The 25164-nt window shown below is 42.6% G+C and overlaps 3 protein-coding genes across 3 annotated transcripts in view; 2 read left to right on the top strand and 1 right to left on the bottom strand.

Moving 5' to 3' along the window:
• Positions 1–77: 77 nt before the first annotated feature.
• On the top strand, positions 78–4955 carry emc7b (ER membrane protein complex subunit 7b). Its single transcript, XM_061091125.1, has 5 exons — positions 78–444; positions 1799–1918; positions 2041–2179; positions 3480–3560; positions 4097–4955. Exons 1-5 carry the CDS (start codon positions 206–208, stop codon positions 4244–4246), a joined length of 729 nt encoding a protein of 242 aa, XP_060947108.1. The 5' UTR covers positions 78–205; the 3' UTR covers positions 4247–4955.
• Positions 4956–7342: 2387 nt separating this feature from the next.
• Positions 7343–8869, bottom strand: chrm5b (cholinergic receptor, muscarinic 5b). Its single transcript, XM_061091825.1, has one exon. The coding sequence runs from the start codon at positions 8867–8869 to the stop codon at positions 7343–7345; it is 1527 nt and encodes a 508-aa protein (XP_060947808.1).
• A 514-nt stretch (positions 8870–9383) lies between these two features.
• aven (apoptosis, caspase activation inhibitor) overlaps positions 9384–25164 on the top strand; it is a 28935-nt gene continuing 13154 nt past the window's right edge. The window contains exons 1-2 of the mRNA XM_061091742.1: positions 9384–9578; positions 11756–11927. Coding sequence (XP_060947725.1) covers positions 9384–9578; positions 11756–11927 — 367 coding nt within the window. The remainder of the gene's footprint in view (positions 9579–11755; positions 11928–25164) is intronic.

Here is a 25164-nt window from a genome sequence, read left to right as displayed (position 1 = left end):
TCAGTGTCACTGTCATCGTGTGTTTGTTCAATAAAGTTCTGTCCGTTGTGTTTTTCCTCTCCCTCTCCCCCCGTGACGTCACAGCAGCAGCTGATGCACTGCCTCTTCAGCTGCTTCCCGTGAACCCGCCGCTGCTGCTTCCTTTCCGGCTGACACTTCTTCCTTAACCCGGGATCCACTTCCACTTCCACACCGACGGAGAGCCATGTTGCACCGGGAGAGGAGCCCGCTGCTGGGGCTGCTCCTGCTGGCCCTGGTCGCCGCTTCGTGGTGCTTCACCGACATGGAAGCGGGGCCTGGCGGCGCAGGTGTCGCGACGCAGCCCAACGGGGAGACCGGCTTCAAGATCGAGGGCCGGGCCGTGGTGCCCGGGGTGAAGACCCAGGACTGGGTGTCCACGGCCCGGGTCCTGGTGGAGGGAGAGGAGTTCGTCGGGTTCCTGAGGTAGGACACACACAAAACACACACACACACCGGCTAACTAGCTAGCCTGTTAGCGAGGCTAGATAGCATTAGCATTGCCAGCATTAGCATTAGCATAGCGTTAGCCTGATGCTGCTTTTGGCAGAGGTCCCCATGGAGGTCCCAACGAGTCCACATCGTAATACCAGCGGAAGAAACTGTTGCCAACTGGGACGAGGAGGTGTTGTTCATTAGCTCCCAGCAGATCAGGAGTGTCGTGCTAGGTGTCACCAAAACAAACCTGGGCCCCAGGGGAAGTGTTGTGGGTTGTGTGTCTGTGTGTGTCTCTGTGTGTGTGTGATGTAGAGATGAATATTTCGCACTTAACATTCATGCTACATCAATGAGATGTATGGTGTTCAAATAAAGTCGTTATTTAAGGGTGGAAATACACAAATACATCGTTAAAGGTTCAGTTTGTAAGATTTAAGTGAAAGGGACCTATTGGCTGACGTTTAATATAAAATAATTCTAGTGATGTTGTCTTCACTAATATGTTTCACCTAAATTGTATTTATTGTTTTAGTTAATCTAGAATGGCCCCTGTTATATTTACATACTTTATATTAACATCAGGAGCAGGTCTTCTCAACGGAGGCCGCCATGTTTTTTTACAGGAGCCCAGACTGGACAAACTAAACCCCTTTTTTGAGTTTTTATGACAACTGAAGGTTATCACAGGTTGTCCCTCACGTTGAAAGGTGAGGGGGATCAGCTGCAACATGCAACATCACCACTAGATGTCACTAGGTCCTACACACTGAACCTTTAAACACAAGCGGGGGAAGTCCGCTCATCAGATACAGTTAGCTGAAGCTCAGGCAGTCTGATATTAACGTCTTATTATGAATCCTCTTTCTTGATGGTTTCAATGTTCAGGTTTTCTTGAACTTTTTTTCATGATTTTGGAGGATGTTGTCATTGATCTGGATTGAGTTGTTAAGTTGGCCATCACTGCATGTTTATTAAATTTTATGATCTATAAATTTCTTGTATTTGAAGTCTTACTCTTGTCAATATCTCGATCAGCAGGTGCTTCTTTACAGTGACAGATTTGTAGTAGTTCTGGTGCCTCGACTTTCATCTCACTGCTGTGATCTTAATCTTGACCAATTTCGATCTGTTTAACATTCTTATGCTCTCGTGTTTGACTGTTTTGTGTCCGTCCAGCCATCCATGCCCTCATTGACTTGGATGGTGTAGACATATTAGACATGATAAAGTGATAAAAACATCTTTTCACGATGCGGAATAGCAGCACAGAATCAAAATGTGCAGCTGACTGAGCCCTGACAGGTCTGGAGAATAAACCTGTGTGTGAATTGTCTTGTTGCAGAACCGATGGAAGTTTTGCAGTGAATGACGTCCCTTCAGGATCGTACGTGGTGGAAATTATCACCCCAACTTTTAGATTTGAACCAGTGCGTGTGGATATCACGTCCAAAGGCAAAATGAGGTAAGACCTTAATGTCGGGAGACGCCACAAACGTTTAATGTCGAGTCAGCCTCATATATTCATCCGTGTACTGTAAGTAAAGCATCTCTGTTCCACTTAAGAATGTGTGTGTCATTCCACAGGGCACGTCTTGTGAACTACATCAAGACATCAGAGGTAATTCGGCAACCGTATCCTCTTCAGATCAGGGCCAGCGGCCCTCACAGCTACTTCATGAAGAGGGAGACCTGGGGCTGGACAGACTTCCTCATGAACCCCATGGTAAAAACATTGCTGGATATGTACAACCTGCTGTGGTGAAAGGAGATATTGTGTGTTTTTATAAAGTAAGTGTAACAGTTAGTATTAAGGTTTGTAGAAGTCCAGAGTCATCGGTCGAGGAAATGCAGGGATTATTAAAACTAGGGCTGGGCAACGATTAAAAGTTTTAATCGCGATTAATCACATGATTTCCTTGATTAATCACGATTACTCGCATTTGTATACGCAAAATCCAATAATTAATTAAAAAGTAGTGTATAGCGCAATTTTATTTTCAATGTTCTGCCATATGAACGAAAGTGCCATAACATTTGTTGCCATAACACTTTTAACATCAGCATTTAATACAGTAGCAGTTAAATAAAATATTCAGTGTAAATCTCAACTTAACCTTGTTATCAAAGCAAATACAAAATTAAAGCTCAATGCCACTGCCAGGGCATTAATGTTATCCTCTTCGTTATGAAAAATGTATACTCCTCCCTGCGTCTAACGTAGTCTGCCGAAGCCTCACTCCACTCGCTGTTTCGTTGAATGATTTGCTGATATCAACTGTGTGTTTTGCATTTAGGTGATATTTTAGACTGGAAGTACTCCTGTGATAAGAAAAATCACCTTGGTAGTGGCTACAAATAACTTTGGTTCTGTCGACTCCGCCGTCTGGAAGAACTTTAAAATGAAAATGGCCATGTAAAAGCTCCGTACCCTTATCCATGGTTGTTTATCCGCCAATTATTTTCTTTTTTCCGGTTCCGCAGCAGTCAGCAACAGACTTTCACAAAATAAAAGCCTGACTTTCACAATAAAACAATAAATAATCAAACCTGAGTTAATGCGAGATAAAATAATTGTCTGAGTTAAATAAGTGATGAGTTAACTCGATTAAAACGAGTTAACTTGCCCAGCCCTAATTAAAACATTCGATTATAATTCTTGCGCTCTACATACTGTTAACTTAATGACGCACAGCCTCACCTTGAAGGTGTTCTTTTATTCCCTGTATTGAATAACCAAACACACGGATGATATAATCATTCAAGGTGTTTCATGTGACGTGTTGTTCTCAGAGAGAGAAGTTCTTCTTATTAAGTTGTTAACCAGTCAAAGTATGTGCCTTGTAAAACTCTGGTAAAGAAAAATTGGTCAAAACATTTGGCTTCCAAAAATAAATCATAAAACGATCATCCTCCACTGACACGTTCATCCTTAATCAACTGGGTGGTTTGACTGTGAGAGTAGTTTCCTACATGTCCGAATCCCTTGTTTATGTTTAAATCTATTGTACTTGCTGCTCCTGCAGGTCATGATGATGGTTCTGCCCCTGCTGATCATTGTCTTGCTGCCTAAAGTGGTCAACACCAACGACCCAGAGATGAGAAAGGTAAAGTGTTATATCAGTTTATTGTGTAGTGTTGTAACCAACCCACTGTGTGTTATTGGTTATATTGTTTCTGAATGTGACATTTTCACTTCAGATGAGCAGAGTAAAGTTTATGATGAATGCAAAATGTACATAGAATTATTTTTAAATAACCCACTGTGTGTTAAGGTTTATATCGCCAGAAGTGTCTCTTTTATTCTATTGTAAACATGTTAGATGATTTTATTTTGAAATGGTTCCGGCAGAGTCGCCCGGTGATGAAGAGGCTATGTTTTTAGCAACCTCCGAAGAGGCTCAATTTTCTTACGGTGTATCTGAGTTGTTTAAGTTGTATTAAGGTGTACATGGAAAAGGACGGTTCAATAAACGACCTAGACATCAGTAAAGTCTCAACCATCTTTCGGGGGATCTGCTACAAGTGTATTTGAATTTCTTTGGATCCATCAGTTAAATAAGGATTTATTAAGTGGCACCGTAACGTAAAAGTTCCTTTTGTAATGTCAGCGGTCATTCACGTTTCACTGCTTTCTTCACAGGAAATGGAGCAGTCCATGAACATGCTGAACCCCAACCCTGAGCTTCCAGACGTCTCGGAGCTCATGACCAAGCTGTTCTCCGGCTCCAAGGGCTCCAGCAAGGCAAGCAGCAGCAGCAAGGGCACGAGGCCGGCTGTCAAGAGGAGGTAGTGCTGAACGTACCCGACTCCTCAGATCAGCCGACAGAAGCACGAGTTCTGCCATGGAAGCGAGATTTTTAAGTGTCTATTGTACAGTTTTCTTTATTATTATTAGATGTTGATTTCTTTTATTATATTGGAGACTGAGCAAAAAAAAAAAAAATATGTTTTTTTTTTTTCTTCTTTCCGAATGGCACTGAGAAGTTTCTTAAAGTCTGTGAAAGCTGTAATTCTACATTTGCTCTTTACTTTCAAGTGGCTCTATCACTCTTCCATCTTTTCTGTGCTAACCCTCTGTTGTGCATTTTTCCACAGCTGCTAATTCCACTAACTGAAAGAGAACATATATATACATACTCAGATTTTTTTTTTCTTCAGTAATTACGACTGTGAATGAAGATGAATTGAATTTTAGGACTGAGATATTCTTATTTAAAAAGCCTAGATAATTAAATTGCAATGGTTATATAACAGCTTTGTTTTTATTTCTGACCGTCTTGTTGGTTTGAAAGTCAGCACACGGCCTTCTCATTTTTTCGGACTTACTGAGTGACGTGTGATAATTCACATTCGGTACATCCGTGCCTTCAGGTGTAGAATTTAAATGATGATTACTGGCAGGTGAAAGAGTGATAAGAGCTGTGTGTTTGCTTTCAAGATCTTGAGTGTGCTTGACTTTCAATAAATCAGACGGTGAAGACCACATTAAAGTCATAAAACTGTGTCTGTAATAAATGTTTTCACGTCATTGTCAGTTCCTCACAGAAAATAGCAAATCTTCATCTTTACAACTTGAGGTCAACTTCTTGAGCTTCTCTGCATCAGTTGTCATGGCGATGGATCTTTTGACTTAGGACAAGCGTGGTGGTTTTTATGTTTTTCCACTGGAGTGAATATTTAACCGACAGGGTCGGCTTCAGGTGCTATGGACAAAACTATAACAGCCGATCTCCATGACAACTGAACAAATCCACCATCGAATGCGATTGAAAGTAGAGCTCCAGCGATAGGAGTCATGCCTATTTTGATTTTGGTGTGAAAAACAAAACTAATAACATTATTTGGACAGGTTAGTAAAAACAACAAATAAATAATAAATCTTGATATGGATCTATTCTGTTTTAACTTTTAAGTTTAAGTTATTAAGAGCCATACTCTCAGACAGACAGACCTTTTAAAGTTGGTCTTTTCTTGTTGACAACTTGTATTTCTACTCTAAAATAATATATGTAAATGTGTCTGTCCAGCTGGTAGAAAGCTCAGGAATTAGCTAGTGCAATGAATAGACTTTCATTTGGGGTTATTTTGCCAAGCTGCTATTTCAAATGTCAAGAATCAGTCTTAAGACAAATCTGAGGTAAACAAATGAATTAATAGAATAATTCAGGAAAGGCTTGTTTTGCTGCTTATTTTGAAATAATCAACAGTTTGGCCTCAGGCCTCCTAAAATCCTTCAAATCCTTTCTGCAGGTGCTGATTCAAATTAGCGGCTGAAGCCTGAATGAAGTTTTTCACACCAACTATAGCTCATTCGATTAAATTGAACAGCAAGAAAACTCAGAATATACGACGTAAATGATGTCTCCTTATTCTTCTTTAATATTAGAGAGGAAATTACAGATCTCTTCTTCCTTTGGCAACAGTCACGCTATGTGTATGTCTCCTCCTTTGGCCTGTTAGTTTTACACGTCAACTTTTGGAGTTGGATGGTGATTTTCTCAAAAGGAGACAAACTCTCAAAACAAGTTGACACTTAAAAAAGGAGAATTATAAGTCTACATTTTGAAATTGTGTTTCTTGGTTCATATCAGTACACACGGACTCACTTTCACAACATTTCACGGACGAACGAGGAGCACAGATTCCTCCACGAAGCCTCAGAGCAGAACAAAAGGCACAGGGTTAGATACATTTTGACATCACATCATAAACAACAGGAAAGTGCAGTAGAACAACAGCATCACTCATCCATCGGAGAGACACGGTGGTAATCCAGCTTCAGATACCTTTTTCTAAACATCAATGTGAATATTGACGAGAGCAGAGGTGTGATCCACGGACACGCTCACATGTCATGTTACCACTGTGAAACTAATTCAGTAAGTGCACAGATTAGCCCTTGAGCACAAGATCAAACATCGATAGCAAGAGCAAAGAAAGGAAAAATATTCACTTGACCACTTATATATATATAAATACTCTATATATACTAATCAATTTACATTAACCATTTGTGAACAGAATCGGTGAAACGTGTTCTTTATATTTTAAAATGTTTTAAATGTGTACGCCTACATGATGTCCTTTATATACAGTGCAAGTGAGCATTAGAATAAACAAGGATCGGGTGAGATTCAAAGAACATGTTCAGAGACTTATAAACAACATACATGTATATGTTGTTATACATAATTTCAATACATGCACAATGTGTGGATTAAATGTCTGTTGCCCTTGTAATCATTCCTCCTGGGGGACAGTCCTCATTCTGCGCAAAAAATTATTTTAATATTTAAAGTGTGCACTTGTACTTCTCTAAAATCATCTTATAAGACCCAGCAGGTATGGTTATAGCTAAAAGGCTCATATTATAAATGTATTAAGAACTGGGGTCAATTTATGGAATATATCAGAAAGCAAATGGACTCAACAGCAACTAAAGGGAACGAAAATATCAAAGAATAAAGTGCTTATATAAGTGTTTACCTCCCCAGGAAACATATTCAATATCTGTGATTAAATTAGATTAATCTTGTATGAATATATGTATTTATATAAATATATTGATTCCACACATTGTTCTAACTTACTAAACTTTTTTTTTTCAAAATAAAGGTTTACATCTACTACCCAAAGCCTGTAACCCACTTGATGATGGAGTCCTCTTTTCAAAATAGAGTTCAAGAAAATATCGGAACATGTTCTTTAAACTGAACCAGAATGTGTAACCACCTTCATTAGTTTTTTTTATCTGTGTACATTTCCCACCAACATGTACTTCTATCACAAAAATCACATGCAGCACTTCATGCTGAACATGAACTACAGTACATATCAAGAAACTCCACATGGAGGCAAAAGTCTGGGACGACGCTGCGGCGCCACATCAAGTCACTTTATTGTTGGCGTTTGGGTTTTGTCCGCACCAGTACAGCTTGTCCTCTCCCCTCCTCTTCCTCCTCCACTGGCAGAGCAGAAGCATGCGAAAGGTCTTCTGGAAGGTTTTGTTGCACAGGGCGTAGCACATGGGGTTGATGGTGCTGTTGACGTAGCACAGCCAGTAGCCCAGGTGCCACAGGGACATGGGGATGCACTCGGTGCAGAAGGTGGAGATGAGCACCATGATGTTGTACGGCGTCCACGTGAGGATGAAGGCCAGCAGGATGGCGCTGAGAGTCTGGGCCGCTTTCTTCTCCTTCACCAGCACCATCCTCTTCCTCTTGGTGATCTGGCTCTTCAGGACGGGGTCCATGGGTTTGGAGGTGGTGGAGGAGGCGGAGGGGGAGGCGTGTGCGGCGGGGGGCTCTGTTTCCGGCAGGCAGGGTGCTGCAGGTGGGGGACTGTTCTTTTTAACCCTCGAGCCAGGTCTGAATTTATAAGCGATGCCCTTTTTGCTGTTCTTCTTTTGAGGAGAGGAGAAAAACTGATCTTCTGCATAATCAGTCACTTGCCCGTTCTTGTTACTCTGGACACTGCTTTGCTCTTTGAAAGACCCCTGTGGAGTTTCCAGTGAGGCGTGGTGCTCCTCCTCTTCAGATGAGGTGTAGCTGTTGAAGGAAGTGATCTGGTCGGCTTTGGCCCACGCCTCATCGGACCTGGTGGTCGTCTTGGTGGCGTTACTTTGGTTGGATGAGGACCAGGAGGCCTGACTCCGGTCCCTCCTCTCTCTGGTGAAATGAAAGCAGGAGTGAATGAGAGTTTTCGGTGGTTTAATTCCTTCTGGAATATTTTCTGTCGCCAGGCCTTGCAGCTCTGCCAGGTCTTTGGTGCGTCTCTGCGTCTCCTTGTAGATCCTGCAGTACAGGATAGTCATAACAGAGACGGGGATGTAGAAAGCAGCGATGGCGGTTCCAAATGTGATCACAGGCTCGGTCAAAAACTGGATCTGACACTGTTCCTTAGGCACTTTTCTCTCTCCTACAAAGTACTGCCAGCACAAGATGGGTGGCGCCCAGAGGACAAAAGACACCATCCATGCAAGTCCGATCATGATGGCGGCTCTCTTTGGAGTCCTCTTTGCCCTGTAGGTCAGCGGCCTCGTGATGGAGAAGTATCTGTCGAAGCTGATGACGAGCAAGTTCATGACCGAAGCGTTGCTGGCCACATAATCCACTGCAAGCCAGAGGTCACACGCCAGGTTCCCCAAGGACCAGTAACCCATCAGTATGTATGTGGTGTACAAGTTCATGGACAGCACGCCGATGATGAGGTCAGCGAACGCCAAACTCAGGAGGTAGTAGTTGTTCACAGTCTTCAGCTGGCTGTTCACTTTGAACGACAGCAACACCAGCACGTTACCAACTATCGTTATCAGGCTGACGATGGCCGACACCGTGGCGATGGCTATCACCTCCCAAAGGCCGTGAGCAGTCATTCCGACGTGCGATGTGTTGCCGAAGGTGCTGTTCTCCATGGTGCTGTGTTTTCTGTGAGTGCCTCTGTGTAGAACTTGTTTTCCTGAAATGAAGAAGTCAAAGAAAAACAGTAATGAGACAAAACTGCACACAATAATTATAACCCTCTAATTTTATTATTATATCAGGATAAATCAGGGCCAGATACCATGTACCTTCACTTATTCACATAAACCCTACTCCACAACTTTTTTATTATTATTTTTTTTTCCCCAACTTTAAAGTAATACCATAATTAAATATATAGTAAAAAATAAAATTGTTTAATTAAATGAATAACTAAAGAGCTGTGTCATATGAAAACCTGAACACATAAAATCGGTAATACACACATAATATATAATAATATATATGATATAAATTATAATACATATAATATAATAGGTCATATATAATAAAGTTTGGTCCCGGAACCAATGAGAGGGACAGTATGTCCTAGGACACGTTTCAATGTAACACCCAGCCCACAACGCGACCAGGAGGTGTCACATGCTTAAGTGTCCGGTCACAGCGATGGAGGGAAGAGTGACCAGGGTTCGGGGAGGCAGCTGGAGAAGAGGCGGCCGTGGCGGGCAGGAGGGCGACAGTGCTGCCGGGGACCACCGGGGCCGAGGCCGGGGAGGGCACCAGCGGAGCCGGGGGAAGAGAGACCACTACCGGGGCGGAGGACGCGGGGGAAGCGGCCACGCAGCGGAGTCCCAGGACCGGGTGAGACAAGTTAGGACACATCCGTTAACTCGCTGCACCAAACCGCTTTGAGAATATACTGAATTAAACAACTCGCCTCGATATGAACTCGCTTAAATTTCCCGGAATATGATTTTAAACTATGAAGTTCCTCCTCTTCCATTCGGCCTCGGTTCGGTTCATCTATCAGCCGGTGTTAAAGCTCAATCTCACCAAACCATCCCCAGAGAGGACCGGCCTGGTTCAGGCTGCTGTGGACAACCTGAAAACAAACTATATGAATAGACATGTTTGGGGGCTGGAGCTAATAAAGGACCCCCCCTCCCTCTCAAATATTCATATAAATAAAGTTAAATCTCGTGGACAACCTGAAAACAAACTTTATGAATTGACATGTTTTAAGGGCAGGAGCTGGAGCTGATAAAGTGGCATCCCCCCCTCTCAAATATTCATATAAATAAAGTTATATACACTGGTGCATCTTTAAATGAGACCCATGAGAATATGTAATACAATGTTTTTATATATAAGTTATGTATAGTAGCCTATGTACACCACGAGCACAGGATAACACACTGCAGTTACTACAGAGGGTTTGTCAACGCAAATTTAAGCGTGAGAGGAGCTGTAGTTTCTGTGGACTTTAGGTGAAGTGGGATTTATGTCATCATGATTACTTACACACACACACACACATGATCAACTTCAATCATAATGTGTAGGGTTAGATCTCACAGATTGAAACCTTCCTGGAGGATCATCATCATCATCTCCTACAGCACTTAAACACTGTCAGTGTCTGAGCCTCGGATGTGACACGAGAGCGTGCGTCTTAATTCCCATCAGTCAGTGAATGCACCTGCCGCACCAGGAGGGAAACAATGGGGGTCCTGTGATTGCAATCATACAAATTCCATTCGGTTCATAGGGGCTCTGTGATTGCAATCATAATCATAACCGTCGGTGCATCCATAGCTACCGTGTGGTCTTAGATGGTATTGTGGAGCATGCTTTTATCTTGTTGGCACCATTTAAAAAAGAAAAGAAAGAGAGAATGAAACCACAGCTTTATCAGACCGGCACAACCTGTGTTGCACGTTCCCATGACAACCTAATTAACAAGGTTTTTTTTGCAGTCTTCTTACAAAATGGGATGAAGTCTGTGACGCAGACACATTTAATGAGTTCAGTCTTGGTTCCACTGTCCAAATCTCCACCATACACTGGGACATGGCTTTTACCTTGAATCTTTGGTTAGACTTCCTCACCAACTATGAATAAGTGCTTGGTATTTACTTTTAAATGTCAGAGGAAACTTTTACATTGGGCAAAACTTTGGTCAAAGGAGCGTTTCTGAGTGTGTAGAAAGGATTTCTGAACTTTGAAAGCCTTTGGAGAAGTGCTTCTCTTCCCTTTGTCCCAACATAACATTATATAAGAGTAAAACAAATTTGACGAAGCTTAGGATTTTATTATTTTGGCTTCTAAATGGTTAAAATGAGCCTTTTGACTAAATTGAAACTCCCAGTTAGACTGAGGTTAAGGTTCAGCCAGAGCAGAACGCAGACAAGAGACAGTGTGGGTGTAAAACTTTTAACTCTCTTTAAACCTGTTCATCGGCTTTACCTGAATGATAAATAACAATATAAACAATCAATATTTCCCGCATGAGTCAGAATCAGTCCCACCCATAGAGTGTATCTCATAATGTACGGCATGACTGCTCCCCTATAGTGTAGCCAAAGTGTATTGATCGCCCCCTGGTGGCTGGCTGAATACAGTTAATAAACGCTGCTCCTCCATGTTAGCAGATGGACAATCTATACAAACAGATTTTTAAATGTGAATACGTAGATGCAGGTCAAGATTTTGCCTCTAAAAGACCCCAAAAGCAAATTTGCTGGGTTATGAAGAGTAAGAGGAGATGCATTGTCCGTCTTAATATAAAGTCTATGGTCCCATCGTTCTCTTAAATTTGCAGCACAATGGATTGGATTCAATCAGATCCAGGGTCAAGTTGCAACCAGACAATAAACACAATGACTGTACCCTCAATCCTCATAGAAATGCATGAGGAGTGCAACTTGGTGCGACTCCACCTGTTGGACAGACGATATGATAAGTAACTGTGGTGTGTCATTTTTAAGGGATTTGATTCGCATGTTGCTCATCACGTGTCCTCCCATGTTCTCCTTCAGGGTCAAGATGAAGAAGTCGACTTCCAGGAGGACGGTAACAGGCGGCAGGTTTTCTCCAGGAGGAAACTGGAGACCAACTGGGATCGATACGAGGAGTCGGAGAGACCGGAACCTGAGGACGACACGCCCGCCCAGAGAGGAACAGATTACCACGTCCTGCTGGAGTCGGCAGGTAAGACGTGGACATGAAGAGCAGGGGATTGGTTGGGTTGGTTTTGCCGACCGCACCTGTGCTGCTCAGTCAGGAGGAGTCAGGTGACGGCGCTGATCTTTCCAGAACAACCAAATAGTCCTGATCACGCTGACTCTACTGTGCCTAGATTTGGGCTTAAATTCTCGACAACTGCTCGTAAACTCAAGTCCGTCGACGCTTCACTTGCTCGGGTCCTTGGCCTCACACCTGTTGATTCTGAAGTCGATCAGATGAGAAGTTGTTGAGAAATCAAAGCACGGAGACAGATTTCTCTATTATTAAGATAATTATAAAATCCACTGGATTAAAAGAACAGCTCAAGCATTTTATCCTTTTGTTTTGACTTGTGTATTAGCCACGATGAAAATACACTGTCAAATACTCCACTGTACTTTACTGAAGTTCTCTCTGTATCCTAATTGGTTCAAAGGAATCGTCTGTGGTCGTAGGGACTTTAATTGCCCTGTCTGTGTGGACACTGCTGTCAGATGGCTGCGGAGTAGATGCTTGTTTGTCCTTGTTTGCTCATTTCAGCCTCAGTGGTCAGTGTTTGGCTCCCTGGGCTCCGCGGTCTCATCCCCACGCCTGTGTTAATATTTCTTCCTCCCAAAGGAGCGAGAGGGCTCAGTGCGTCTTATTAACATTAAGATTAAGATAAATGTATTTGTCCCAAACACATGCAAAGACATGCACAAGCACACTCATGCAAGGAGGGAAATTTAACCTCTGCTTTAAACCCATCTGGTGCAGGACACACAGAGCAGTGGGCAGCCATGTACGGCGCCCGGGGAGCAGATGTTGGGGGAGTAAGGTGCCTTGCTCAGGGGCACTAGACAGGGTAGGGTGAATCCTCTTGGATTTTTGGACAGATCAATCCAGGTTCGTCTTTTTGTTGTTTCTCCGAGGAGTCGAACCAGAGACGAACCAGAGACCTTTTCTGCCCATAGTCCAAGTTTCTGCCACTAGTCCACCGCATTTTAGAGCCGAGCTGGAGATTCTCAGAGTCCTGATGTCTGACTGTACATTAAACTCACGTCTAGTTGAGTTAAAGCAACACTAGGTAACGTTTGCTGAGCAACAGCGCCCTCTGCAGCCACATGTGGTGATTCATTCTGGTTTAGTGGGTTTCATTTAGAGGAAAAACAAAACCTATCAAGGTGTTCACAGGAGCTCTGACTGTTTACTCATGGGTATTAACCATGATCCCCTGGTTCCCAAACCAGAACAACTGCAGTAACTAATCCAAGTTTCCTAGCTGAATATTTACCATAACCCTATGTTTTTAATGACTTCTATGTCTTTTTCACTGATCTACAGTTCAGCTTTACTCTTCAACTTGATGGACCTAATTCTGATTATTAAAGCTGCGCCTATCAATCAGTTGAACACTAAATCGTACCTGCTTGCTTAAGTTACATGGAGCAATAACAGACATTCAGGGTGAGGACGGAGTGGGAGTGAAGGAGGAAACGTTCTCCCTATTCCAAGTCAGTGAACCAAACTCCTTTTGAAGCTGCTATTTTAAGGGTTAAATCCTGTGGTTCGCTAAAGCTCAGCATCATTTCCACTTCAATGCACTGTGGCACCCCCCCGCATTCTGTATCTATAGTGAACAATCTGATCAGTATAAAAACTCTTTTATTTTTGCATTCTCTTATTAGTCTTTATTTTCTGCGCTTTGTTTGCAGAGTTTATTGAGAGAACACAAGTTAACGCTAGGGTCAAGGTACATGGTACTTGAATCTGACTCTGGTGCAGTTCCTCTACTTCAGTGTTTTTGTTACAGGAACAAATTTCACTTCTCTTTGTTTCCCCTTCACCCAGTGTCCTCTCATCACGGCTGAGTAGGTTTCATAACATACTGCTGCAGGTAGCGGAGTTCATCATGTTTGGTGGAGACATCTAAAAAGATCCAGTGTTCAAACATTGAATTGATAGAAAATAAAAGGGGTTGATTGTGACTGAGATGCTTTATTGTAACCGGGGTCAATAAAAGTCATCCATTAATGTGGAGGTGCTTGAGTTTCCTTTAATCCCAAATAGATGTGGCATATAAATGAGATGCTACTTTCTATGCACATTTTATGTATTTCATTTTCAATTGTCAAACTGTGAATTAGTTAGATAGAAAAACATTTTCAGTTTCAGTTAAACACTTCCAATTAGTTTATTTAATTTAACTGTAAATAATCATTTAAAGTTAATCTAACACTGTTAAATATGTGTCATATTAGGAAAGGAAGCACTTTATAATACATATATTAACCCCAGATGAGGGTTTTATGCCATTAACTGTGTATTTTTCTCACGCCATTAGAGTGTTGAAGAGCAGCGTTGTCTCTCCCGCTCTCTCGTAGTGAAAATGCCAAAGGTGCTCCTGTGAGTTGTTTGACTCCCATCTCTCGTCTCTGTGTTTTGCCCACATTGTCAGATTAGTCATGCCGCTCTGTCGAGGATACTTAATTGCACGTGGGAGGCGATGCTTTCGAGAGTTGTTTTTCTGGCCAATTAACGTCGCCATGAAATCAAGAATTTTCGCCACGGAAACCTCCCTTTTCCTCCCGGCTAAAGTTCTCACAGATTGTTTCCCATTGTGGAGCTTATGTCATCATCGCTGCTTGTATCCAAGGTGCTGAAGTGCTCTGTTTGTTTTATTGGCAGGATCGGGCAGAATGTACAGGTTAGAGGTATACACAGTTGCTATCTATTTCAGGATACAGATGGCCCACAGCGCTGTTTCTCAACCTTTTGCAATGTATCTCTTCAAGTCTTATGAGATTGAAAAACCCGGAGCACAGAGGTCGAGAGGAGAGCTGTACCTGCAGTGTGGTGGAGGCGGCAGGTGTGAGACACACGATATGAGCTGAGTTTTTTACTGCGTTTTAATCACAATGTTTGTCCAACATGTCAAACTCTTATCTGCTCTCTGTCACAACAGGATGCTTCATCTAATAATGTTGCCATCCTGTGATTTCAGAGCTGAGCACACAGGAACATCCAGAAACCAAAGTGTTTATATATGTGAGTGGGTGGTTATTCTTTTTTTTATTATCTCACCTGACCTTTAGGTTCAAAGAGCTTTGTAAGACAGAGAGTGTGCACCTCTTTGAGAGAGGATCCTCGGACATGAATCAAAATGAAAAAAAGATCATTTTTTAGTTCAGTTAATTTTTCACCTGTTTCAGCTTTGCTAATGTATATGTTTGCTGTTTTTCTTTGTTTTCAACAATAGGAAATCAAACATATTAGCGTTTTGGTTTCTGGGTATTTGTTCTCACATTTTAAAGACCAAATAATTATCAATAAATTGCGAACAAAATTTAGTCTAATTTAGTCATTTAGTCTAAATGAAAATAATCATAGTTGCACACTCAATAACGCCTCTCCACTTACTCCCGTTGTACAGAGATGAAGTTTAAATATCCCAGATACAAGTGCCGCCCTCTGGCACTCAAAATCATTTGAAACCGATGTCTATACCCTCATGGCATTTCGCCCCGTTTCTATATCATCAAATAACTAATGACAACCAAACTTTCCAAAAAAATTAACAAACATCAATGTGATAAGATCTTCCATGTCCCATCCACTAACATGGAGGAGGCAGGGTTTATGATATGCACTGCACCAATCCAGCAAGGGACAATCAAAGAGGATTTGGCTTCACTTTTGGGGACCTGTGATGTCGTCCATCTCTATATATACAGTATATGTTTACACTATACCGTGTATTAATGAGATGTGTGTTGAAGAGATGTTAGTTTAAGGCACAGCAGGTTCGGCGTGTTGTCTTTTCTAACAAGAACAAACTGAAGCTTCGAGTGTTTGGCAACGTAAGTGGTGGAATGAAGCCTGAACAAAAAAGTAAAAATATCACGACCATACCAGTGCCTCTTCCTGCCCAGGAGAGGTTTATAACATTTAAAACCAGCGTGGTTCAAAACCTCTGAATCGCTGCCCACATCCAATTCTATATATTTTTTCAACAGGTGTCAAAATGCAGTAGTAAAGAATAATTAAATAACTCTGAGAAAAACACCTGTATCAAAGCCCATCAACTGGACAACTGTCATATTATTAATTGAGATCGGGATGTGGCCAAAATGTCATAAATAGATTGAGGACCTCAATTACATTTATTTGTCATAAGGTTTGATAACGGCTTCCAAGTATGTCGACCAATATAACAAGTTTCAGAATTGTTGGTATCCGTATTGACCGGGCTCTACTTGTTACTCACAACTTTTCTCCAGTAAATTGGGGTCATATCTCTGCAGATATAAGCAGCTGCTGCCTCCTTCCTTCTCACGACCCTTCATGTCGTGTCTCGAGCCGAACCCTCTGCAATAACTGCAGCACTTTTGCTTATGACTCCTGTATTTATATTAATTGCTGGTTTTACTAGATAGAAAGCATCTTATTACTTCCTCCACCACTGGCACTAATAATACTGCAGCCCGCGTTCACCACTCAAAACATTTGACCTGAACCTGTCGCTGTTGTTTATATTATCTCCATTTGTAAAACTTTGCCTAGTTTATATTTCATTTTGACTTTTTCTGAAGTCCAAGTGCATCTGCTGCTGCTTCAGGGACTCGTCTTTTTACGCAACGCCAGAGGAAACGGGTGTGGGGGGGGGAATTAAAGCACGAGATCTATGCAGACGTGAAGCTTTCCAGTCAGTCTATTTAAATACATGTAATTGGGTTGTTTGGATAAACAGTGGCTGACTTTCTGTTTGCAAACGCTTCATTGAAAGCTCTACTGTACTCTGTGTTATTAGGAAAGATGGAGGCTGACGGAGAGCAATTATATAAACAGACTGTTTGATTTGAATCGAAGGTCAGGTTGATTTCTGTTGTTCCGTGGCCTCGTGGGTGAATATCGCAGCCCCACTGCTTGTCCAAACAACCCCAAGTGCTTTGAGCATTGAAATGATTTGATTGACCCCCTGATTACGCCGTCTTTTCCGTTCAGCACACACAGATCCACTGTGTCAGAGGGAGAGGAGGACGCAGCCTGTGGCTTCCAGACTGAGGCCACTTGTAAAGGAGGAAACCTTGACGCCTTTTGATACTTCAATAGATTCAGAATCAGTGCATTTTTAAACCTGCTTTTGTGCAGAAACGTTTTTCGTTGCCTCGAGAACATCAGTCGATATGAACCAGGAATGTTTTTTCTTTTGAAACCGAGCGTGTATTGATTGCATTTCGTTGCCATTGAGCCCAGAGGAAAGAATTGCTGCTTTTAACCCAGAAGCGATTTTTGTTTTGTCAGGTCTCAGTCGTTGCGTTGCCGGGGGGTTGATTGGGCTGTTGCTAGGGGGCAATGAACACACGGTGCAATTCCTTTGTTCTGTCGATGTGTCCAAGACGGAGAGCGGGTGTGTGTGTGTGGGGGGGGGGGGGGGCTTGTTGGGCAGTTATTTACATCCTAACATGGCCATCTATCTGTACACATTATCACAAGGATCAATCCTCCTCCCCCGCAGCCGTAGTTTACCAGGGCTGCTAATGGGCACCTATCAGGCCTCAATCATAATGAAACAAAGGCAAATCGCATTAGAGCTCCAGTGATTCGACTAACCTGACTGACAAACACAAGGACTTTTTCCTAACTGAGATGAATATTCCCAATCATTCCATTAATTTGTATGTTCCGGTGTTGTTATGGATACTTGATTAGCCACGCAGACGGGAGGAGACTGGCGTCAAAGCAGAGGAATGAGGCCGCTCATGTTCCGTCTGGTCGGCGGATATTGGAAAATAATAAGCGTCGCAGGAGATTGGCTGGTTTCATTGTGATCACGCCAGTGGAGGTCGGCTAAATAAAGCAGCAAGTGGAACACAGACACTTGACTGGGATCGTCCCACAGAATGGTCGACCCACTTTCAGCCTGAAATACCTGGACCCTTGTTTGACGGCCGCTGTGTTAACATACGAGGGTTCAGCTCAGGTCTGCAGTTATTTTTATCGTCTGGTAAACAGCTAGAAAAACGTCCTGGTTAAATTACAGTCAGAAAATATCTTTTTAATTGGACATTATATTTCTCAGAGGTGTTTTTCAGACTCAAGTACGAAAACCTCAAAATATTTTACTTCAAGGTCGAGGGAAGGAAGAGAAAAAAACAACTAATAGTCAGATATCAAGAGCTTGAACGAATGTATTTTTTAAAACTTTTTTGCTCCATAAATGACGTATTACTGTTTTTATGGATTTTCAAAATGACTCCTGCAGCAGCCTGTTGTGCCCTCTGTTGGTTGTTTGTATTTATATTTAGTTATTCCAGAGCTGAGGCATGATTCAACGGTCCAAATCCCAATTATATCCAGTTTATACAACAGAGCTGCCATTAATAAATGGAAAGAATGCTAATCTGTCAATGTTGTGGTGATTATTCAAGTGGAAATGCCAAACATTTGATGATTCCAGGCCTCTTAAAGTAAAGTGAAAGAAACCTTGTTCTCATGGACTGTGATGGACAGTTTATGCTGTTTTCTGTATTCAGACCAAATGATTACTTTAATAATAACTGGCAAATGAATAGAAATGAATGTTCGATGCAGCAGTTGTAAGAAAGCAGAACATTTAAACTAGAACAAGTACGTTTTTTTGCCATTTTCTTCTCATAAATAATCTTCTGACCATTTTGTTTATAGTTCCAGCTCAAATAGATTTTTTGTCTGTTGTTGTTTTAAACCTCCGAGTGTCGGGATGCCAATCATTCGACTGGTCATCCCCATGGTTTTTAATGATGCCTTAAATCAAATCATCCTCACTCCCTGTTACGCCCACTTTTTTTTTCCTTCCCTGAGTAAAGAATAAACACACAACACTCCTACACAGCTGCTGTCCTTCAAACACGCAAACACACATTTAAGCATATCTAAGTTTCTGGGATTCATTTAATAACCTGTTGTCTGGTGTGATAGTGGGTTTAAGATCCACGTCGTACAAAATGTACTGCAGAGTTGCGAGTGTGATCTGTGAAAGCTCTGCTGACAGCTGATGAACCCCAGCACTTGTTCCATGATTCATTAGTAACTCAGGCTGCACATTCGCTCATAAAATGTTTATAATGCTAGAATTTATAATATGGCCTCGCCGAACGCTACGTCGTGTTGATTGTCGGCTGCTCCTGTGAACTGTTTAATTTCCTGACATAATAGCCACATCAAACAGAATACATACTCACCCCGTATGGATCTGAGGAAACACCACCCTCCAGCATAAATGGGTGTTTAGCCGGCTCTTTGATTCGCCGATTTTCTCCCTTTACTCCTTCTTCGGTCCTGCAGAGTTCTCTCAGTTTCCTTCTCCCTGTGTCGTCCTCAGCTCTGTGCGTCTTCCCTGGTCTCTGTATCCCCTCACGCAGCTTCACACCTTCCCTCGCTGGCTGCCTCTCCCCCTCCCCTGCTCCCTCTCGCCGACTTTTTTCCTCTGCGCTCCTCTCTCCAATGAGGTGAAAAACACACTTGTCAAATACAGGTAGGTCCTCACACTGTCTCTCATCCTCACCAGTTGCCAAGTGCTCGGCGCCTCGATGCAAACAAGTTATTCAGCATGGTCGTAGCGTCGCTCCGGAGCGGTCCAGCGTTCTTGCCGAGACGAGACGGTGAAAGGCAGCAGCTGTTCAGTGTCAGTGTCCATGTGACGGAGCAGCTTAAGGTTCCTCGGAGGGCGATGTTCACACCTCTTTCATGGAAGGGCGAATTACTGGAAACGGCTTCTCGCTCAGCCTCTGCTATAATGAATTGGGGATCTCGTTTCCCTTTTTCACAGACGACAAATATCTGAGCTCAGCATCATCAGAGGAATCAAAGGAAGCAGCAAACCTTGAAGTTTCTCACTTTCTCTGCAAAGTTCGAGCAGCTGGACTGGCAAAGAAAACCAAGCAAAGCTTCTTTCATCCTCAACACTGCGCAGGTTGAATGACTTTTTGTCTCCTGGTGGGATTCTACTCACTGCGGATGAAAAGGCTGCTTGGATTCACGCTGCACAAACATCCTCGCCGACACGCGGGATTCAACCGCGAGCCACGTTTAGAAGAAATTCCCACAATGCCGGAAGCCTCATGCTGCATCTGAGCGCCGAGCAACATGTAAGAGGAGGGAGGCAGAGGTGAAGAGGTGGAGGAAGGAGTAGGACGAAGCAGGGTTTGAGGGAGGAGGAGCCAGAGGAGAAGGAGTCGACGTGGATGTCGGCAGCACTTTTCCAGACGTTGCCGACGACTGTTTGCCTTTGCATCGCTTACAGCTGCAAGTCTTCACCAGAACTCCCGGCTCCTCAAACAGACGCACACGTCTCACTACACGGTGACTCGCTCGGTTAATGCCCCCCCCATGACCATGTGCCCTCTATAAAAGCAGGGTGAGTGACTATTGAAGCAGTGGTGACTGGCAGAGGTTTTTTCCTTTTTCTGGCATTATCGACTCTATCCTCCGTCAGCTGTGCTCTTCACTGTGTGCTTCCTTTTTCTGGTTTGACCTCCTGGGAGCTAACATATTTAGTTGCTTGCTTCCCTTTGAGCAAAAAAAAACTACTTTGCTTAGATGTGGAAATGTAAATTCAACAGTCAGGAAAGACGTGTAATTTTTCTATTACTACCGGCACAAAAATCTGGTTATCTACACGTCGTTTCTTTAAAAAAAATCTGAAAACTCCACCTTTAAACGTTTTACCTGCCAATGAGGTTATTTTCATCCCTGTCTGTTATTTTTTTCTGTGTTTGTCAGCAGGACTGTAAAAAGTTATAATTTAACTTGTTGAGGCCAGTCAAGAAACATTTATTCCTTAGCTAATTCTCCACTTGATTCAGTGCTTTTGATTATTTGCTGCGCTTGGTGAAATGCACCTTTTTAGCTTCTTGCTGTAAAGTCACAAAAAACATATTTATCAGGATATGATTCCGGAGGATTCTTGAAAACCGCTGACTGCTCGTTGGACTCACAAGCAGCTGTCCACTCCAGAAGAGGAGCCGGGTGACTGCTGCTGTTGACGCAATGTGACTAATACATTGGCTTGTTGCGTCATGTTGCATGCTATCTGCACCCACAATGCTTTTAACGACATGAAGCCTCAGTCAGGTTCGCAGCAACGAGGAAGACGTATGTTTACACCTTTACTGCATCTTCCACTCTCCAACACAGGAAATTGCACTCAACAGAAATGCAGTTGGTAGCAAGACTGCACAGATTACAGTACAGCAGACCACCACTGGCAAACACAGTATGTGTAATACATTCTCTTGATCGTCCGAGAAAACACATTTTTCCGCCGCAATGTGGATTTGCAATATTTTGTATGCAGTTGTCAGTAGCAAGGAGGATCTCCAAAACCAGGCTTTAGAAATTATGATCTTTCAAACTTAATAAAAACCAGCGACGGACGGAAATGTCCGAGCTGCTGTGGACGCTCGGGTAAAAGCCTGGTGTTTATTTAAACCCGTCTGAGTACAACTAGTGATGCTGACGGGCTTATGCTGTTGACTAGTGGATGAGAATAGACATAGGGTGTGAAACTGGACAGACTCTATTGGTTTTGTCATAGACTGTATATAAAGGTGATCACCCCCCTGGTGGCTTGCTGAAGTATCAATAAGAACTAGGGGTGGAAATTGGCAAAAACGTGACGATTCAATAGTATTGCGATTTTGGGCCGCGATTCAATAGTATTGCGATTCTGCGATATATTGCGATACTGCAAGTATTGCGATTCGATTCTGCGATTCATTGCGATTCATGTCCCCCATATTATTCAAAGGCTTTACAAAAAATGAGGAAAATAAGACTGCTGCACTCACTTCAAATGTCACATTTAATTCTGTGAACAACATTGTCTTCAACACATTAACTGAAGTGCAAAAACTTTGTCCTGCAACATTCAGGACACAGGACCTTTGTAATTATTTTCTGAATTGGAGACCTCTCACATGAACGCTGAGCTCAATCATATAAATAAGAGTAACCTAGAACTTCAATCAGATTGAGACCTGCAAGGTCATGACCCAAAATGTTAAATTCATTTGGGAATATTGGTATTTTTGTTCAGAAAAAGGAGTTGGTCAACATGCTCAGATGTTAAAGTTCCTCTGGGCCGTTACTATATCTCCTGCAGTGGAGAACATCCTTTCCGCATACACACTAGGTATCTTTTAAACTCTGAAACTCTCCTCGTCATGCTTTGCCAGCCAGGGGCTGTTACATATATAATTGTAAATGAATATTAAATATTGCAATACTTTGTGCTACAGTATCGATATAATCGCGGGCGCAAAATATCGCGATACTGAACAGAATCGATTTTTTCCCCCACCACTAATAAGAACCCTGGCATCCTCCATGTTAGTGGATGGGGCATGGACCCAACTACAAAGTAAAAGTACACGTACACAATGTTTTCTCAAAGATGTTTCTTGCCTACTTCGTTTTGATCACACAGATATCTGTTCACACTTGTTCCCTCAGGGAGTTCATGTAATGAGGCACACAGATTCACGCTATTGCTTGATTTCCGTAGATCGGACAAAATCGCCGGCTCCCACCTACACATTTGGCCCCGGTGATACCAGCACTGTGCCACAGAGCTGTTAACCATCACTTTAACTGTGAATGGATGTTACTGTAGGTTCCAGCGATTAACTGCAGAACGACAAAGTAGCCATCAATTTATAACAGTTTTTATTGATGTAGCACGAAATATAAAATCTTTTTTTTCTAGTTTTTCTAAAGGATTCTGCTTTATGAATGTGGATTTCTCTACTTTAGTTACTGGTGCCATGGTGCAGCAGGTTGCCAGGGTCCACTCTTCCTAAAGACTTGTTCATATTATTTGGCCTTTCCAGGTGACATCTTCATTAAACTATCACAACTCGAATTCCCACCTTTTTACCAAGCGTCAACAGACAAATTACAAGTAACCGTTGGAAAATTGCCCTAAATCCCACACTAATTTATCAGTAAAATCCCTGTCTACTGTCAAAATATTGATAATGTGTGTTACCATTGATTTTTGCGCACAGATGATATACTGGGTGTAATTGTGTCAGGGCTACATTGTCAAATAACCTTTTTTAAATCCAAAAAGCTGAGCCAATTATTTGAGAGAAAGAAAAGAAAAACACCCGTATTAGTCATTTAATCATGTGCTTCTCTGCCTCAATTAAAGATAATTGCTCTGTGTGCTTCACACCTCCCACACTGTGTTGCCTGCCTTGTGGTAAATAACAATAGCAGTGCTGATAGTAATGGCACATAGAGCTTTACAGCTTCCTGAACGTTGGGTTGTCATCCTCCTCCTTCAGCACATTTTTTTTGTTGCAGCCAGCATCAACTCAGGCTGTTAATTAGCTGTGAGCAACCAAACGTTGCATCAGTCAAATTTATTCAAACAAACAAACCAAACAGTGGCCACACAATTCTCTGTAAACAGCTGGCGTCCGCTAACCTAAGTAGACCCTTGAGGTAGAATTTGAATGGGTTATAACTACTTAAGCCCACTTATGTCCACATTATAAAGCCCTGCGAGGCAAATTGTGATTTGTGAATACGAGTACGAATACGCTATATACATATATAATGGGATTGGTTGATTTAAATGTTTTTCTGAAATCACTGGATTTTGTAATTAGGGATGAAAAGCATTCGGTAGACACTTTAGCTTTTGTAATTGTGCTTCCTTTACCCGGCCTTATAACTCTGGTTTGAGCGTCTGGCTTTGAATGGGAACATGACCTCGGTCCGCGAGGGAAACAAAGATGAATGTGAGTCATTAAGGCTCTTATATACTTCTACGTATCCGTTTCTCGGAGAGGTCTCAGCGGAGGGCAAAGAGGCTTTTTTGGTTTTTACTTCTCCGACGACTATCCGTCTAAAAACAATTCCCCGCCAAACCCATAGGTGGCGCAACGGAAGACGAGCTCAGAGAAGCCTACCCCATTTGGGAAGAAGAAGTCCACGTGTCTCTGTTGACATGTTAGCCTGCGTCCCACACACTGAACCATGGCAACTAACAGAACTAAATAAAGTGACACCCAGCGTGTCAAGATGCTGATGTTATCGTTTCTTAGCGCAGCGGTTCCCCGGTCTTGTTTCCGAACTGTGTTGCTGATTCCACAGCTTGAATCTGCTTGAGGCTACATGTAGCTAGAAGCTACCCGGACCTAGCTCCCCCCAGCTTCCACACACAGTCAGCAGGGACTCCCGACACTAACTACTATCCAGTGTTTGCTTCTAACCTGACGGTATTATAGAAACAGTGTCATGATAGAAGTGGAATTAAAGTCGTGACGGCGGGTTCTTGCACTGTTACCACCGCAGTTAGCATGGTGGCTAGCCCGCTAGCCTAGCCTGCTAGCGCCGTTTTGAAAGCTCGTTCTAACCGTATGTGACCGTGCACACATGCCCTCAGTGCTCGAACGAGCCACCGTCAGCCGGACAACTCCGCTGGCTTAAAACACACGTCACATTAATCGTAGAATCATAGTTGTGTTCATATCTGTGGTTGTGTTCGTGTTTGTTGCTACACGTAAACGGGAAGTTTGAGGTCCGGAAATACGGAAATGACGTCATACGGAAATGATGTCGTTCGCGGACCAATCACAGCCAAGAGCGGTCCGTCGGGTCTCCAACATGAAGACGGATAGTTAGAAAAATCAGACGTGTACGAAAAGCTGTCTGAAGCACTCGGAGAGGGCGTTTCACGACGGATAGGGCGGTCTTATCTGTCCGTAATAGAAAAAACGGAGAGGCATAAATTGGCCTTTACAGCTCCAATAGAAACGCAAACAAAGTTGACAAGTTGTGCGGCGTTTGTGCCTCGAAGCGTCTTCTTGTGCCGTCTATTTGAATTTATCCAACTGCTCTCGCTTTTCACGTTTACTTTACCGTTTAGTCATCGCAGTGTGTTAATCGATGGACACCTTCTTATCTCTGTGTGTGATGTGTAGATAAACCTGTCTTTAGCTCATGAAACACACTGATGCATCTGATGCTTCACTGACTCAAAATCTATTCCACATCAGGGTTGAAAAGATTTTAAAACTCTTAATTTACATCCTGTAGGTATCGTCTTCAAATGGCACCTGTGAGTGACTGAGTCAATATTACATTTCATTTAGCTGATGCTTTTATCCAAAGCGACTTACAATAAGTATCAATATTTGTTTGTGAAACAGTTGGCCAGCCGCTCACATCCACTCCTGTTGTTGATTTTCTC

This window comes from Limanda limanda, chromosome 18 (assembly GCF_963576545.1).
Source record: "Limanda limanda chromosome 18, fLimLim1.1, whole genome shotgun sequence".
Lineage (NCBI taxonomy): Eukaryota > Metazoa > Chordata > Actinopteri > Pleuronectiformes > Pleuronectidae > Limanda > Limanda limanda.
This window is presented reverse-complemented; position numbering and strand designations above follow the sequence as displayed.

Excerpts from the sequence above, each read along its gene's own strand:
- emc7b (XM_061091125.1), top strand. The coding sequence starts at position 206 with ATGTTGCACCGGGAGAGGAGCCCGCTGCTGGGGCTGCTCCTGCTGGCC. Across the intron at positions 445-1,798 it reads GAGTTCGTCGGGTTCCTGAG|AACCGATGGAAGTTTTGCAG; the intron begins GTAGGACACACA and ends GTCTTGTTGCAG. Across the intron at positions 1,919-2,040 it reads ACGTCCAAAGGCAAAATGAG|GGCACGTCTTGTGAACTACA; the intron begins GTAAGACCTTAA and ends GTCATTCCACAG.
- chrm5b (XM_061091825.1), bottom strand. The coding sequence starts at position 8,869 with ATGGAGAACAGCACCTTCGGCAACACATCGCACGTCGGAATGACTGCT.